Source organism: Hemiscyllium ocellatum, chromosome 16 (genome assembly GCF_020745735.1).
Source record: "Hemiscyllium ocellatum isolate sHemOce1 chromosome 16, sHemOce1.pat.X.cur, whole genome shotgun sequence".
Taxonomy (NCBI): Eukaryota; Metazoa; Chordata; class Chondrichthyes; order Orectolobiformes; family Hemiscylliidae; genus Hemiscyllium; species Hemiscyllium ocellatum.
Genome location: NC_083416.1, coordinates 34,906,748 through 34,922,209, shown reverse-complemented (window position 1 = coordinate 34,922,209; position 15,462 = coordinate 34,906,748). Strand labels below are relative to the sequence as shown.

The 15,462-nt window shown below is 40.3% G+C and overlaps 1 protein-coding gene across 1 annotated transcript; it reads right to left on the bottom strand.

Annotated features, from left to right (window-relative positions):
• Positions 1 to 9,472: 9,472 nt before the first annotated feature.
• Positions 9,473 to 10,591, bottom strand: LOC132823553 (histamine H2 receptor-like). Its single transcript, XM_060837497.1, has one exon. The coding sequence runs from the start codon at positions 10,589 to 10,591 to the stop codon at positions 9,473 to 9,475; it is 1,119 nt and encodes a 372-aa protein (XP_060693480.1).
• Between the last annotated feature and the right edge of the window lie 4,871 nt (positions 10,592 to 15,462).

The window sequence follows — 15,462 nt, the reverse complement described above, 5'->3', positions numbered from 1 at the left end:
ATTAGTTAAAACTCTCAAGCCCTTTTAAAATGGCATGTACGTATACAGACAGACCAAGATAAACAGAAACCATTGGCTTCATGGGGGAAGGGAAAAATAAAGCTGGGAACTCAGTCAGCAAGTTTTCCTAAGATAATCCATTTGACTTGCCAGGACATTTTGTTCTTCAATCTCATTTCTCCAAGTTTGTTCACTTCCTTTGCAGGATGCACAGAGCAAATGGTACACTAACTGCGCTGTCAATCACTGGATTTGTTGGGCTTCAGTTATTTATAAAGCAAAGAGGGTCAATGTCAGAGATCCAAGGATTCTCATTATATTGTTTACATCCACAAAATATTAAGTTATCCAGGAATCAATCAGATAGCTATTGCCAGATTGATGATGATTGGCATCCACAACTGGGTACAATTGTAAAAACCAAATCACTACTTGCTGCTGGCCAAAACTCACTTGGTGTACACACCATGATAGGCCATCTATAAATGGTTTCCCCTACTACGTGAGCAAAGCATTAGTGCAAACACCATAGATGATGAGTTTCAGTAACTTGTTTTTGAAAACACAGCAATTCCTTTCACAATTCTTGGCTTTAAAACAGTTTCTTTTTGCATCTTAGTCCACTATCAAAAATACAGAAAATCGAATGATAAGGACTTTACATGTCTGATAAATCAAACTTCCTACTGGAGAATACATTGATTGCATATCTGAGTAACTTTATAATTTGTTCCATAATTCTTGGTACCCAATTATTAAACTAATAGCCCCCAATATTATCCTATGCAGTTTCTACGTATTCATCACAAGGTAATTATAAATAAACAAAGCTCTCTTAACAGATTAACTTGCTTTATCCTTGTTAATGGAAGCTAAAGATCATGAATTACAGCATATTACTGTTCCCAAAAAGTAGCTGGGGCAGCTAGCATATGGTTCAGAATAATGTCAAATAACAGGTTTGATTCATGTTCTAGCTGAGCTAGTCTTGGAAACTGCTCTCTCACTCTACACCTGAGAAGGGAAGGCAATGACACGCCAGCACTGACAAAAAGTTGAAACAAAGACAGAAAGTGCTGGAGAAACTACTCAGCAGTCTGGCAGTATCTATGGGGAGAAAAAACAGAAAGGGTCACTGGATTTAGAAGGTTAATTCTGTTTCGCTTTTCATAGCACTGAGTTTCTCTATCATTTTCTGCCTGTATTTTAGATCTCTTAATACCTGCATTTCATTCTCTTGTCGCATAAACAGAAAATCGCCAAGAGAAATGGCTAACGATGAACCATCAGCAAACAATGAATCACCAATCTGCCTTCAGGGACAGCGCACATACCATATTTCAATTTTGGATTATTGCCTCCACCTTGCTATTTCCTAAATCATTCAATGTATGTGTAAATAGATGCCTCTTAACATCAGTCTTAAATGTGCAATTCATCAGATTGACCCCAGAAGGCAACGGCCTTGTAGTATCGACACTAGACTATTAATCCAGAGACTCAGGTAATGTTCTGGGGACCTGGGTTCATGACAGAACATGGAATTTAAATCCAATAAAAATCTGGAATTAAGAATCTAATAATGACCATGGAACCATTACTGATGTTGAAAAAGTCTATCAGCTTCACTTATGTTCTTTCAGGAAGGTGACTGCTACCCTTACTTTGTCATGCCTACCTGTGATTCCAGACTCCCAGACTTTTCATTGACTCTGGGTATTTAGGGATAGGCAATAAATGCTGGCCTTGATAGGAATGCCCACACCATGCACATGAACTTTAAAATATATACCCCAGTCCTACTTATCCAAGTTAAAGGTCAAGACCATCACAAAGTCGCAATGAATCCTGAGCCATTTTAAACCTTGAATGATTTTGCTTGACATAACAGATGTTTTAATGACATTTACAATTGACCTAGTTCTAGTAAACAAAGGTAACCTTCAGTCAATTTTCAAAGCACTCCGATTGTATCATGTCTGCTTATTTGATTGATATGTTTCCTCCTAGGAGGAAACATATCAATCACTTTAGTGAACTTGCAGCATATTACGTCAGCATTTTCACTTTTATTCACAATATTTAAGTAGATCACTGTTATAAATTCCCCCTTTGTACATCTTTGCATACTGCCAGCATTGAAACCTATTAATATAATAAAACAAAGAACTGTGGATGCCAGAGATTCAAGAAAACAAGAATTGCTGGAGAAACTCAGCAGGTTTGCCAGCATCTGTGAAGAGAAAACAGAGTTAACATTTCGAGAACTGCAATCTTCTTCAGAACCTGAATTGAAATCTGAGTTTCTCCAGCAATTTATGTTTTTAATAGAAATTTAATCAGCAGGTACCTGATGAATGTTGGCAGAATTGTGTTGGTAGTTAAATAACATCATTGTTATCAACGCTTTTTTTTAAGATACCATACAATCCTGTCTTCATACCCATTAAAGCTGACTCAACCATACTTGACTGAAAAAAATTCTCCTGTATATTATAATTCAAGATGAAAATTATATTTCACATGAATCATACTATAACCAGTCTGCAGAGTTACTTCCTGTTATATTTCAAAATGAAACTTTAGATCAAAGACACAACATTATTTTATAATTAGGAACAATAAAGCTTTCATGATATTTCCTGATCTTAAACTGATTTCCTCATACATCAGTGTATTGACAAAACAAGGATAGAATGACTGTATTGGATAGCATGTCAAATTATGTTATTTAATGTCTTTTCATTCCATAACAGTCATCATACTTTGGAATTTATTTTATTTAAATATTATTGATTAGCATGCATTTTAGATTGAACCACGAACATTAGCTATAATTTTGTTTCTGCGAAAGTATTTTTTGTGAAAGAGGAACCAAATATTAGGGAAGGAAATATTGTGATTAAGTACATTGAATGCTGTGTCAACTGTAGAGTCCACACTACAGACAAATCAATGATATTTGGAGGCTAAAAAGAGTATAAAATTACAGGGAATATAAATCAAATGGCTCTAATTTACTGGACACAAGACCGGATAAGTATCTGGAGATCTGTAAAGGTCTGTTTCCCACTCCCCAGCAAAGGAAGAATAAGAAGTCAAAGTGCTCATGAAGAACTTCCAGAAAGCATCTGATTCCTAAGAGAAAAAACAAACACAAGACATGATAACATTCAGAAAGTTGGGTGGAACTGAGGGAAGGGAAACAATGACATAGCTGAGGCTGGAAAAAATAATTGAATGCTGGAACTTGCTAAAGCATAGAAACAAATAAAGCACCAGCTCAGATAAAATCAAAATTAAATACTGAGAGACATAAGACAAACAGATAAAAGCATTGAAACAGATCCTGCAAATAAGAATGTACACATAAGAAAGTGCTGGAATCAATCTTTTTAACATTCAGTTCTTCTTAGTTAGCTATGCAATAGGTCATATTAACATTACTTTAGAGTTCCAAGACTGGCCTTTCTGTCATCCATAAAGATGCAAATTTCCAAAGTTTACTCTCTTAATGCATCCAAAATAACTTTTCACATGTTTGCCCAAACTTCATTTTGTGCTGGTCCATCTGTTTTTAGTCTGTTCTTTAACTGGGGATATTGCTAAAAAAGACAATATTTGGACTGCTTTCAACACAAAAATAGTCATTTTAAGTTCCAGATGTTGATTCATTCTTCTCCAATTAAAAGGGCCAAAGTCAATGCATCCTTTCTGACCAACAACTATAAACATTTATGCTTGTGCACACATGGAACATGGAACCATAGAAAAGATACAATACTGAAAGCGGCATTCATCCCACTGTGTCAGCACTAGCTGTCTATTATTATTCCACTTACCAGCACCTGAATACAGTATAGCCTTGTGGGTTACAGCCCTTCATGTGCAGAGACACGATCATTTAAATTAGTTGAAGGTTTCCATCTCAACCATGGAATTCAGCAGGGAATTCCACACTCATGATTTTAAAACAATACACTCTACTGACAGACCTGTGCAGTCTCAGCTTATGCGATGACTTGGAAAGACCTGATTCATTAAGGCAATGAAGGTGGTGCTGCCAATAATCCCCTACCCAGTTGCTGAATGAAAAATTAATTTCTCTGCAGTACAAAGGTGTAACCTGAACTTATTGTGCCAAGGGCAGTGGATGTATTGGCCCTGGTATTTCTCTCCCCTGTCTGATCACCCAGATGCCAGTCTGGAGGATCTCATATGAACTCCTCAAATTTGTCCCTGAAGCAAGAGCAAATGCAACTGCATATTGTAGACCAGAAGGCTGCAGCAGATCTAATGTTTATAAGCAACAGGCAAAAGGCCTTTGCTCCTGTCATTGTTTTACTGCTTCTCAAACAAAAGGGGACAATTACCCTCTGGGGGCCTCTCTATGCTTTGCTGTCCATTCCTCTCACCCCTTTTAATCAGACAAGAAATTTCTGTAAAAACTCTTGCAATTAATTTGGATACCCCATCCAATGTCCAGTCCATTCAGGGACCCAGATTCGATTCCAGCCTCGGGCGACTGTCTGTGTGGAGTCTGCACATTCTCCTTGTGTCAGCATGGGTTTCCTCTGGATGGTCCGGTTTCCTTCCACAGTCCAAAGATGTGCGGGTCAGGTGAATTGGTCATGCTAAATTGCCCATAGTGATAGGTGCATGAGTAGGCGAATGGGTCTGGGTGCTCTTCGGAGAGTCAGTGTGGACTTGTTGGGCCGAAGGACCTGTTTCCGCACTGTAGGTAATCTAATCTTAAATATTATGTTGCTACACATTAGCCACCTTCCTAGTTCATTCATGTTCTCTTGTATATGGTTTGCCTTTCCCTGTTTTTCAAATCTCCTTCAATTCATGAACCCAGCTCTCAAATTCCCATGTAAAGAATTTCACACTGCTGCCTTACAGTGCCAGAGACCCAGGTTCCATTCCCACCTCAGGTGACTGACTGTGTGGAGTTTGCACATTCTCCCCGTGTCTGCGTGGGTTTCCTCCGGGTGCTCCGGTTTCCTCCCACAGTCCAAAAGATGTGCAGGTCAGGTGAATTGACCATGCTAAATTGCCCGTGGTGTTAGGTGAAGGGGTAAATGTAGGGGTATGGGTGGGTTGCGCTTCGGCAGGTCGGCGTGGACTTGTTGGGCCAAAGGGCCTGTTTCCACACTGTAAGTAACCTAATTTAAACTTTTCTTCATAGCTAAATGCCTTAAACTAGGTATCAGCTTAGTTAACACTAAAATCAAGATAACTACCTGCAGTATGGTGATCAGAGGTGTGTAAGCCACTCCAGATATCAGTGTTAGACAAAAACTAGTTGTCAAATGGGAATTGTTTCTACTCCCCTAGCTATACAGTACATCCTAAAGTACCATTCCTTTTCTTCCCACTACATTGAATTGGTTGCATATGTTTTTGCTGATTTGAGCGAGCTAACCATCATTATCTCCAGATACTTATCCTGTGTTGCATCTAGCAAATTAGAACCATTTGACTTATATTCCCTGTATTTTTATACTCTTTAGGAGAAACTGGGGATGACAGATGCTGGAAATCAAAGTTGAAAAATGTGGTGCTGGAAAAGCACAGCCTGTCAGGCAGCATCCGAAGAACAGGAGAGTCAACGTTTCGAACTTTAGCTCTTCATCAGGAACAAGAGGGTGGCCCAAGGAGGCTGAGAGATAAATGGGAGAGGGGTGGTGGAAGGTATCTGGGAATGCGATAGGTAGATGAAGGTGGGGGGGGGTGGGGGTGATGTGATAGATCAGAGAGGAAAGTGGAGCGAATAGGTGAGAAGGAAGATGGATAGGTAGGACAGTTCAAGAAGGTATTGTCCAGTTGGGAGATTGGAACTGGGATAAGGTTGGGCGAGGGGAAGTGAGGAAACTAGTGAAATCCACATTGATCCTATTGTGGTTGAAGGGTCCCAAGGCAGAAGATGAGGCGTTCTTTCTCCAGGCGTCGGGTGGCTAGAGTATGGTGGGAGAGGAGGCCCAGCACTTGCATGTCCTTGACAAAGTGGGAAGGGGAGTTGTTTTGTCACAGGGCGGTGGGGTTATTTAGTCCGTGTGTCCCAGAAATGTTCTCTGAAACGTTCTGCAAGTTAGTGTCCTGTCTCCCTGATGGAGAGGAGACCACAACAAGAGCAACAGACACAGTAGATGACATACGCATCATCTACTTTACAACCCCACTACCCTGTGGCCAAACACTAACTCCCCTTCCCACTCCACCAAGGACATGCAAGCCCTGGGCCTCCTCCACCACCAAACTCCAGCTACCCAATGCCTGGAGGAAGAACACCTCATCTTTTACCTTGCGACCTTCCAACCACATGGAATCAACATGGATTTTACCAGTTTCCTCTTTTCTCCTCCCCCCACCTTATCCTAGATCTAACCTTCTAACTCAGCACTAAACTTCTTGAACTGTCCCGCCTGTCCATCTTTGTTCCCACCTATCCGCTCCATCTCCCTCTCTGACCTATCGCCACCACCTCCCGCCTTCATATACCTATCGCATTCCCAGCTACCTTCCCCTCAGCCCCACCCCTTTCCCATTTATCTCTCAGCCTCCTTGGGCCATGCCCTCATTCCTGATGAAGAGCTTATGCTCGAAATGTCAACTCTCCTTCCCCTTCGGATGCTGCCTGACCAGTCGTGCTTTTCCAGCAGCACACCTTTTGACCTTTATACTCTTCAGCCTATCTCCAAAATTCTTTTTGTAATTAGTCTGTCTCTTCCCAATTATTTACAGTTCTCCCTCTCTGAAGCTGAGACACTTGAATTGTTTATCTTTGATGTATGGATGCAGTGTAATCACATCACCCTTCTTCCAGATTAGCCTTTTTTCAAATCACTTCAGAAGCGAGCTGCCTCCTCAGTGTGCTTCAATCTGGTGGGCCACCTGATTGAGTGACAGACTATTAAAAACCTTGCCATAAAACCAATATATATATTATCAAGTACCAAAAAAAATTAAATCAGTGCTGACTCAATTGTACTATACCATATCCATATGAGTGTTTTAGCATGCCATTTCAATGTGCTGCCTGAAACGGATGCTGCCAACTGGCTTTGGTTAAGTTAGTCTTCTTTGTCACTGTGCACGATTTCTGTTTTAAATGATTCCCTAAATACATTACCAATTGAGCTGACCAGTAAATATTTAAATGCTAAATATTTAATAATAAGTGAAGTTAACCAAATGAAATACTAACGTGTGGATGGAAGAGTGAGACTTTAAATTTCACAAATTGTACTCAGCATATCTTTTCATTCTATGGATTGTGAACAGGCCAGACTTTGATTATATTTCAGAGATTGGTTAAAGTGGAGCGAGCTGTATTTGAGTTGTCCATAAACATAGAAGATTTTGAAAGCAATTTACAGCAAACATTAAACAGTAAAAATTCTAACATTTCATTGGCTTATTAGTGGGTGCAGAGATTGTATGTGAGATTACACCACACCCAATAGAAACGATACAGGTAGCACACACACTTCACTCTGCTTATCTCCATGGTGTGACAGGCAACCTGGCATTCAAGGCAATACTAACTGGCTGCATGCTCAGCAGAGAGCTTAGGTTCATTTAAGGTTTGCACCAATTAATGCATCTCCTAAAGTGGAACTCTATTCTTGCTGCAAGAAAGAACTGTGGAAGAAGTACAGATTAAGAAGTGATGATGCAGAAAGCCAAAGACATTCTCAAATGCAGCACTGCCCTCTGAAAAGGTGGGGTAGACAGATTCGATAGCAACTATTTAATAAATAAATCACTAAACACAAAACAAATTGCAGAGCTTTGACAGAAAGAAACAGGGGAACAGGACCAGTTACATTGTACACCTTAGCTGATGTAAGGTTTTACCATAAGCAATGATCATTTTTTTTCCATCTGATTGATAACTGAGACCACAAGAGAAAAGCATGAACATCATCAAAGTTTACTCATGAGTATGTTATTTCGTAGAGTGTTGACATCAATTCATGTGAGGAAAGAATGGCGGGAAACGTTGATGTAAGCTATGGAGGAGGCATAAGTTAAACATGACGTTTACAAGTAAGATCTAATATTAGGAGCACTATGAGAAATTCTAGGGGCACTAAGAATTCCACGAACATATTTTTTCCTTTCCTAATTTAACTATTACTGTAGTTGCAGTGTTACACTGAGGGCATACAGTTTTCAGATGACACAAAGGTAGATGGATGGGAAGGGAGAGTTGAGGAGACTGCAGAAAGACTTGAACAGGCTAAGGAAGTGGGCAAACAGTGGCAGGTGGAATACAATGTAGGAAAACATAGGGTTTTTCACTTTGGTAGGAAGAATTGAGGAGTAGACTATTTTCTAAATGGGAAAATGCTTCAAAGTCTGAAGCACAAAGGGACTTGGGACTTCTAGTTCAGGATTCTTTTATGGTTAACATATAAATTCAGTTGGCAGATAGGAAGGCAAATGCAATGTTAGCATCCATTTCAAGACGGCTAGAGTACAAGAGCAGAGATACACTGTTGAAGTTGTACAGGACTGTGGTCAGACTGTGTTTGGAATATTGTGAGCAGTTTTGGGCCCCATGTCTAAGGAAGGATGTGTTAGCATTGGAGGGGATCCAGAGGGGATTTACAAGAATGATCTTGGAGATAAAGGGCTTGTTATATGAGCAGCATTTGAGGACTCTGGGTCTGTACTTGAGGGAGTTTAGAGGGATCTCATTGAAACAGAATACTGAAAGACTTGGACTAATAGGACATGGAGAAGATGTTTCCACTAGTAGGGGAGTCTAGGACCCAAAGTCTCAGCCAAAGAGTGAAGGGATGACTCTTTAGAACCAAGGTGAATTGGAACTTTTTCAGACAGAGGGTGGTGAATCTGTGGAACTCACCACCACTGTAAACTGTGGAGGCCAAGTCATTGAGCATGTATAAGACAGAGATAGATAAGTTATTGATTGGTAAAGTGATCAAGGCTTATGGCGAGAAATGGGGTTGAGAAACGTCAGCCATGATCAAATGGCAGAACAGGCTCGATGGGTCAAATGGTCGAATCCTGTTCCTACATCTTATGGTCTCGTGGTAAAGGAATTCCGTTATGACACTTTCTATGATGTCCATTGCTGATACAAGATAAAGAAGTTATAATTTTATCTTTAAGGTGGTAATGAATGTTGATAATAAATCAGTGGTGGTGATTTTTTTTGACAATTGTCAGCACATGCATTCTGCTTGGTTCATTGTTATGTAATTAAGCTTGTCTTATGAGAAATCAAAACCCTTCCATTCTTGAGAATACAATTAGGCACAGTCACACAATTAGGCAAAGTGAAGCAAGTACTGTTACGCTGATATGGTATCATTCTGTCATACACTTGGCATTCAGAAATTGACATACTAACCTGATATTTTTACATTAGCAAACATTAGGAGCATTGAAAACTGCAAAGAAATCAAGTGCTTAAAAGTACAAGAAAATTAGAATGTTACCTTTCCGAATCATCCTTGTAGGAAGCAACATTTTCACCGTTCCTGTCTTCTGAAGTGAGCTCATTCTCTTCCGAGTCTGGACCCAGTTGGTGGCACTGTTCATTCCTCAGGTCCCAGTTGTGTAGTGGCTGGTGGCTCAGAGGGTTGTTAGGTGAGTCTTTGTGGTAGGAGTTCCTCCTCTTGCAGCGCAGTAGCTTTTCATACGCTTTGCGGAAATCCCGGTTGAGGGTGGCATAAAGAATAGGGTTCAGGGCTGAGTTGACATAACCCAACCACAGGACCACAGCAAAGACAGTCTTGTTGGCTGGTCTCCCCGAAATCCCTTCATGGGTAAACACTGTGAAATAAGGGAACCAACAAATGATGAAGACTCCCATCACTGTCGCTAGTGTTACAGTTGCTTTATGCTCCTTCACAGTTGGCAGTGATCGGTTCAGTGCTGTGCATCCAGTGACAGTGTTGATTCGTTTGGCCTGTTCCCTTGCTATTTTGAATATTCGATAATAAGTCAGGCACATGATGGGCAAAGGGATGTAGAAGGTGATGAAAGCATCTATGAGGGCATACCCTTTGTTGAGCTCTAAGTGGCAACGATTGGTTTTGGCTAAGCTTTGCACTGATAAGTCTTTGGTATTCCAACCTAAGTTGATAGGCAAGAAAGACACCATGATTGAAATGCACCAGATAAGACTGAGGGAGATGACAACTCTGTTGCGAGTAATAAGCACGGAATATCTCAGCGGAGCTGTCACAGCATAGTAACGGTCCAGACTGATCATGAACAGATTGAGGATGGAAGCCGTACACAGCATGACATCCAAACTGGTGTAGATGTTGCAGAAGGTGTCTCCAAATGGCCATTCAAACAACTCTGAGATAGCTGAAAATGGTAGGACCAGCAAACCCAGCAGTAGATCTGTAGCAGCCAGGGACACAATGAAACAGTTTGTGTGGTTCTGGAGTTTCCGGTTCAATCCAACCGCTAGGCACACCAGCACATTCCCAAAGATGGTTATTATTATAATCATTCCTAATACTAATCCAATCAGAACTGTGGAGAGTACTGTCCTGTTCTCAGATGAAGCTGTGACATTCTGGCTCCCCTCCACTTCCATGATGTTGGAATTAGAAAATCATAGTCAAAACAGAGATAAATTTTACTGTGCAATAACGTTGACTCACAGCAAGTATTTAAGTTTCAATATTACTTAAGTTTCAAGTCTGTGCAGATGGCACATCCATGGTTTTTTGGGAAATTATTAATGAGCCAGTTAAAACCATCTTCACTATCTCGGCCATATATGTTTGTTTTACCAATGCTTGGTAGATCCAAGGGGGTGTTGCGAACATAACTTCCTAATCCCATCCATCTGTGTGTGTTGGTACACATTCAGTCTTGTTAAATTGTGTATGTGGCCATGCTAATAGGCAGAGGCTGTAACAAAAATGGCAGTGATAAATGTCTAACTCACATTGGACTACTGCAAAAGCTAAATACTGCAGATGCTGGAAATCTGAAATTAAAAATAGAAAACATCAGAAATATTCAACAAAGCTGGCAGAACATTTCTGATAAAACATCAATGTAAAATGGCAAATCTGTTTCTCTCTCTCCAAAGAAGTTGTCGGACTTGTTGAAAATTTCCACAATGTCTTTTTCAAATTGGATTGCATCAGCATCTTATTTTTGGTAAATACATCATTCTCTCTAACCTTTCCCTCTCAGAGATTGGAGTTTGCTTATTAATACGAAAAGATTACATTTCTGTGGTAAGTATCCAATATCTTACATTACATTTATTAATATTCCTCACCTTTCTGTTTCATTATCCAAACTGTACAAACATTAAATATTTTTCAATTGTCTCAAGTCAAGTTAAATAGTATATACAATCTTGTTTCGAACAACGTATTAATGAACAACAGTTATTCAAGATGTAAATTTAGTAAGAAAATACAGCTAACTAAAATTTCATTGTCTTCTTTCACAGCAGGACAGAGTAAATTTAGACAGTACAATCCAGCTCATCTCTATATTCTTAAGATACTAATGCAGTGCTTAAGTTATGTTTGTGGTTTTAATTCTGGTAATGCACATTCTGAGTCACTGCTAGTAAAACAAATCACTATGTCATTCTTTTGTAAGCTTCGATGTTAGGCTTTCAGGGTAGGGACACGAATGCAAATTATATAACACCATGTACCAGCTGCTTATTTAAATTCACACAATTTACTAAAAAAAAATTGGTCATCAAATTGGATCCAAACCCGCGGCCAAATGAGGTATTTGAGGAGCAAACAAACAGTCAAGTGCAATACAGACCATCTGTTAAATTAGTCCAAAACACTGTCCTCAGCTATTTGAGAGTATAATGTCATTGCACTGTCTAAAAATAATTAAAATACAAAACTTGGTATTAACAAAGCAATGCTTTTTATTAAATGCATGCTGTTAATTATTTGTTGAATGTTTCTAATCAACTGAGTGCCATGCAACCAAGAAAAGCGATGCTGTGACTACACACTCTTTGTGAACAATGATTTTTTTTTGCTATAAATTCTGTATCATACAATCGTGTACTCCACAACCACCTGATGAAGGAGCAGCACTCCAAAAGGTAGTGCTTCTAATTAAACCTGTTGCACTATAACCTGGCGTTGTGTAATTTTTAATTTTGTGAACAATTGCAGCGTCTATAGACCAATCAGAAATATGCGCCTCCACCCTAAAGACTGGCCCTTACATGTTCCAGCACAGTTTTATTGGCTGCCTTAAAGTGGCAATTTGAAAACCTCCCCTACCTTTTACCTAACTGTATTCAAGTAGCATTTGAATTAATCCATAAACAAAGTCCTTAAACTCAGAAAAAACTCAGCAAGTCTGACAGCATCCATAGAAAGAAATCAGAATTAATGTTTCAGGTCCAGTGACCCTCCCTCAAAACTGATGGCAGTTAGGAAAAGGCTGGTATTTATGAATAAAGTGGTGGTGGGGGGGGGCTGGGGAAGCAATGGTGGGAGAATAAACAATAGTTGGAGATAGAGCCCAGGTTCATAGCTCCTTGCAAGTAAAATCACAGGCAGATAAGATAGTGAAGAAGGCATTTGATGTGCTTGCCTTTGTTAGTCACTGCACTGAGTATACAAGTTGGCAGGTCAGGTTTTGGCTGTACAGGACATTGGTTTGGCCACTTTTGGAATACTGCATTTAACTCTGGTCTCCCTGCTATAGGAAGGATGTTGCGAAAATTGCAAGGGTCCAGAAAAGATTTTCAAAGATGTTGCTTGGGTTGGAGAGTTTGAGCTATAAGGAGAGGCTAAACAGGCTGGTGTTACTTTCCCTGGAGTATCAAAGGCTGAGGGGTGACCTTATAGAGGCTTATAAAATCATGAGGGGCATAGGTAGGGTAAATAGACAAAGTCATTCCCTCGGGGTGGGGGAAGTCCAAATCTAGACAGCATAGATTTAAAGTGAGAGGAGAAAGATTTAAAAAGGACCTAAGGGGTAACTTTTTCACGCAGACGGTGGTATGTGTATGGAATGAGCTTCCAGAGGAAGTGGTGGGAGCTCTTTTAAATTGCAACATTTAAAAGGTATCTGGATGGGTATATCAATAGAAAGGTTTTAGAGAGATGTGGGTCAAATGCTGGCAAATGGGAGTAGATTTATCTAGGAAAGCTGATCGGCATGGATGGGTTGGACTGAAGGGTCTGTTTCCATGCTTGTACATTTCTGTGACTCTAAGAGCCATTCAATCATGGATTACCTCAAATACTGCTGCTATTCTGGTCAATCATCTCCCAATCTGGCCCATGCTCCCACCAAACCTGAAAATTGGGCTTCAATGGCATAACACCAGTTTTTCACCAAAAGCTAGCTTCACCAAGGTAAATCTTGCATTATTCCTGAGTTTCTACCTTGCTGAACTGGATCAAGCAAGCACTGTTTGTTGCTTTTAAACCCCCACTCTCAGGTATACTGGCCAATTAGTGGTGCCTGCACTCTTGTGAGCACCACAACTTCCAGAACGTTCCTAAGCCCTGACTGCAATATCTAGCCACCTAATAACTTATAGAACTCAACCTGACATGTTACAGCAGAGAAATATCACGTGTTCTTTGGACTTCATCCACTGTCCTCTATACAGAACTATTTGCAGCTCAGTTGCCTTCCTTGTAATACAGTTTAAAATCAGTACTTCATAGAGTCTACTCTCTGCCTTTTGCACAGCTCACTAAAATTACTTCTAAAGCACAGAGATAATAAAATACTCAACCTATTTTCCATGAGACAGAACCATATTTCAGTTGAATTCTCTTCAAGACAGCTAACCATCAGAACTCCTATAATGAAAAGTGCCCTATTTCTGTCTCTTTGTCCGAGGCAGTACCTGAAATTGCTTTTCAATAACCCCTGAACTGTGCTGAGAGAACCTCATGAAGACCTTTCCACAAGCCCTTCCCTTTTTGCGAGGGAGAAATGAATGTTGCTACAATGTAGCTTTTCAAGCTGGGTGAGTTCGGAATTGTACATTCCACAGAGAATGCTGGCTTCCCTGATACAATTGGGTATACAGGAAATGGCTTTAATACAATAGGAATGTTCCCTTTCCTGCCTTGTCAATGTGGCTGCCTACTTCCCAAAGGGCAGTAGGTATCCTTATGCCACGTGTCATCACTTCACCCCCAAACCCTATCTGTGCACATTCACACTGGGTTGTGCCCATACTTCACCTGCAGGAGGAGAGAAGCATGAAAAGACATTAGCATGCAGGCAGGAGCACTACGCCCATATAAATTGACAGAGATAGAGATGGCCATTCCCAGAGCTGTGAATGTCGGTGTTTGTTACTGGCAAGAATAATCTGGTCGGGGGAAGTTAGGACTCAAAGAACTAGAGTTGATGCAAACCAATAAAGCATCATGCGACATGTGTGCCTCAGACATTGGTGAGGTATTCATTCCAAAGTAATCTTTTATGGTTGTATCTTTGTCCCATTTAAGACTTTGGTGAAACGTACCCAGAATTAGACATTCCCCTTGTTGTGCTGAAGGTCAGTCAGCTGACATTGCATGAGCTGCTGAGTGCTGTAGTTCATTTAATGTTTTAAGTGTGACCCATGGCAGATGTGTGACAGCCAGTAGCTCTGTCGTACAATTGGTGCTACATCGATAGCTGCAAGGAAGTGACTGACAGGAGACACCTTATGGAAAAGCCTGGCACACAATCTTGCATGTGACAATCCTCGGCAGTGACAATCTAACAAATCTTAATTTACATGCATAGTGGGATGAACCAAGTAGACAGTAATACATACCCAAGCAGAGTACAGCAAATCAATCACCATCTTATGCATTGGAACCAGGTTCTCATGAATTCCCATGGATACAAACCTCTGCAGTCATCTCTGCCCATGCTATCTTTGACAAGTGAGATGGCTTCCTGTTACCATCCCAAGGGGAAAAGCATGTGCCTTCTCTCTTGATCAACCTACAGCAGAACCTCTGGGGTGTGTTACTGAAACACGGGCATTGCATTTTTCCAGTCTCTGACATCTGCAGAGGTGGATGGGAATGATGAACAGAGATTGAGCGGTACTCCTGGGTAGGAGAAAGCTAAGTGGTGTTTGGGTACCTTTTCAATATGGTGTCTGGAATTAGGAGCCGGGATGATTATGGTGGGTAGATAGCAAAACCTCCTGCCACATGTCCGTAAAATTTAGCATTTTACTGGGGTATCAATTGATCCATGAGATGAGAAGAACATAATTGTGCAAGAAAACTTGACCAACTCTGGGCAGGTGTATTTCCTTTAAGGCTCAGAAAAAAAAAATTCAGAGAGTAATTCTACTGAATTGTGTTAACATCAGGAATCAATCTGCCCACATTGAAAGAGATTATGAGTTGAATTGATACAGATGTGTAAATATAGTAAATGGGAACAAACAGTTTTCAGCAACTGAGGAAGGCTCAAATTGGTAGCATA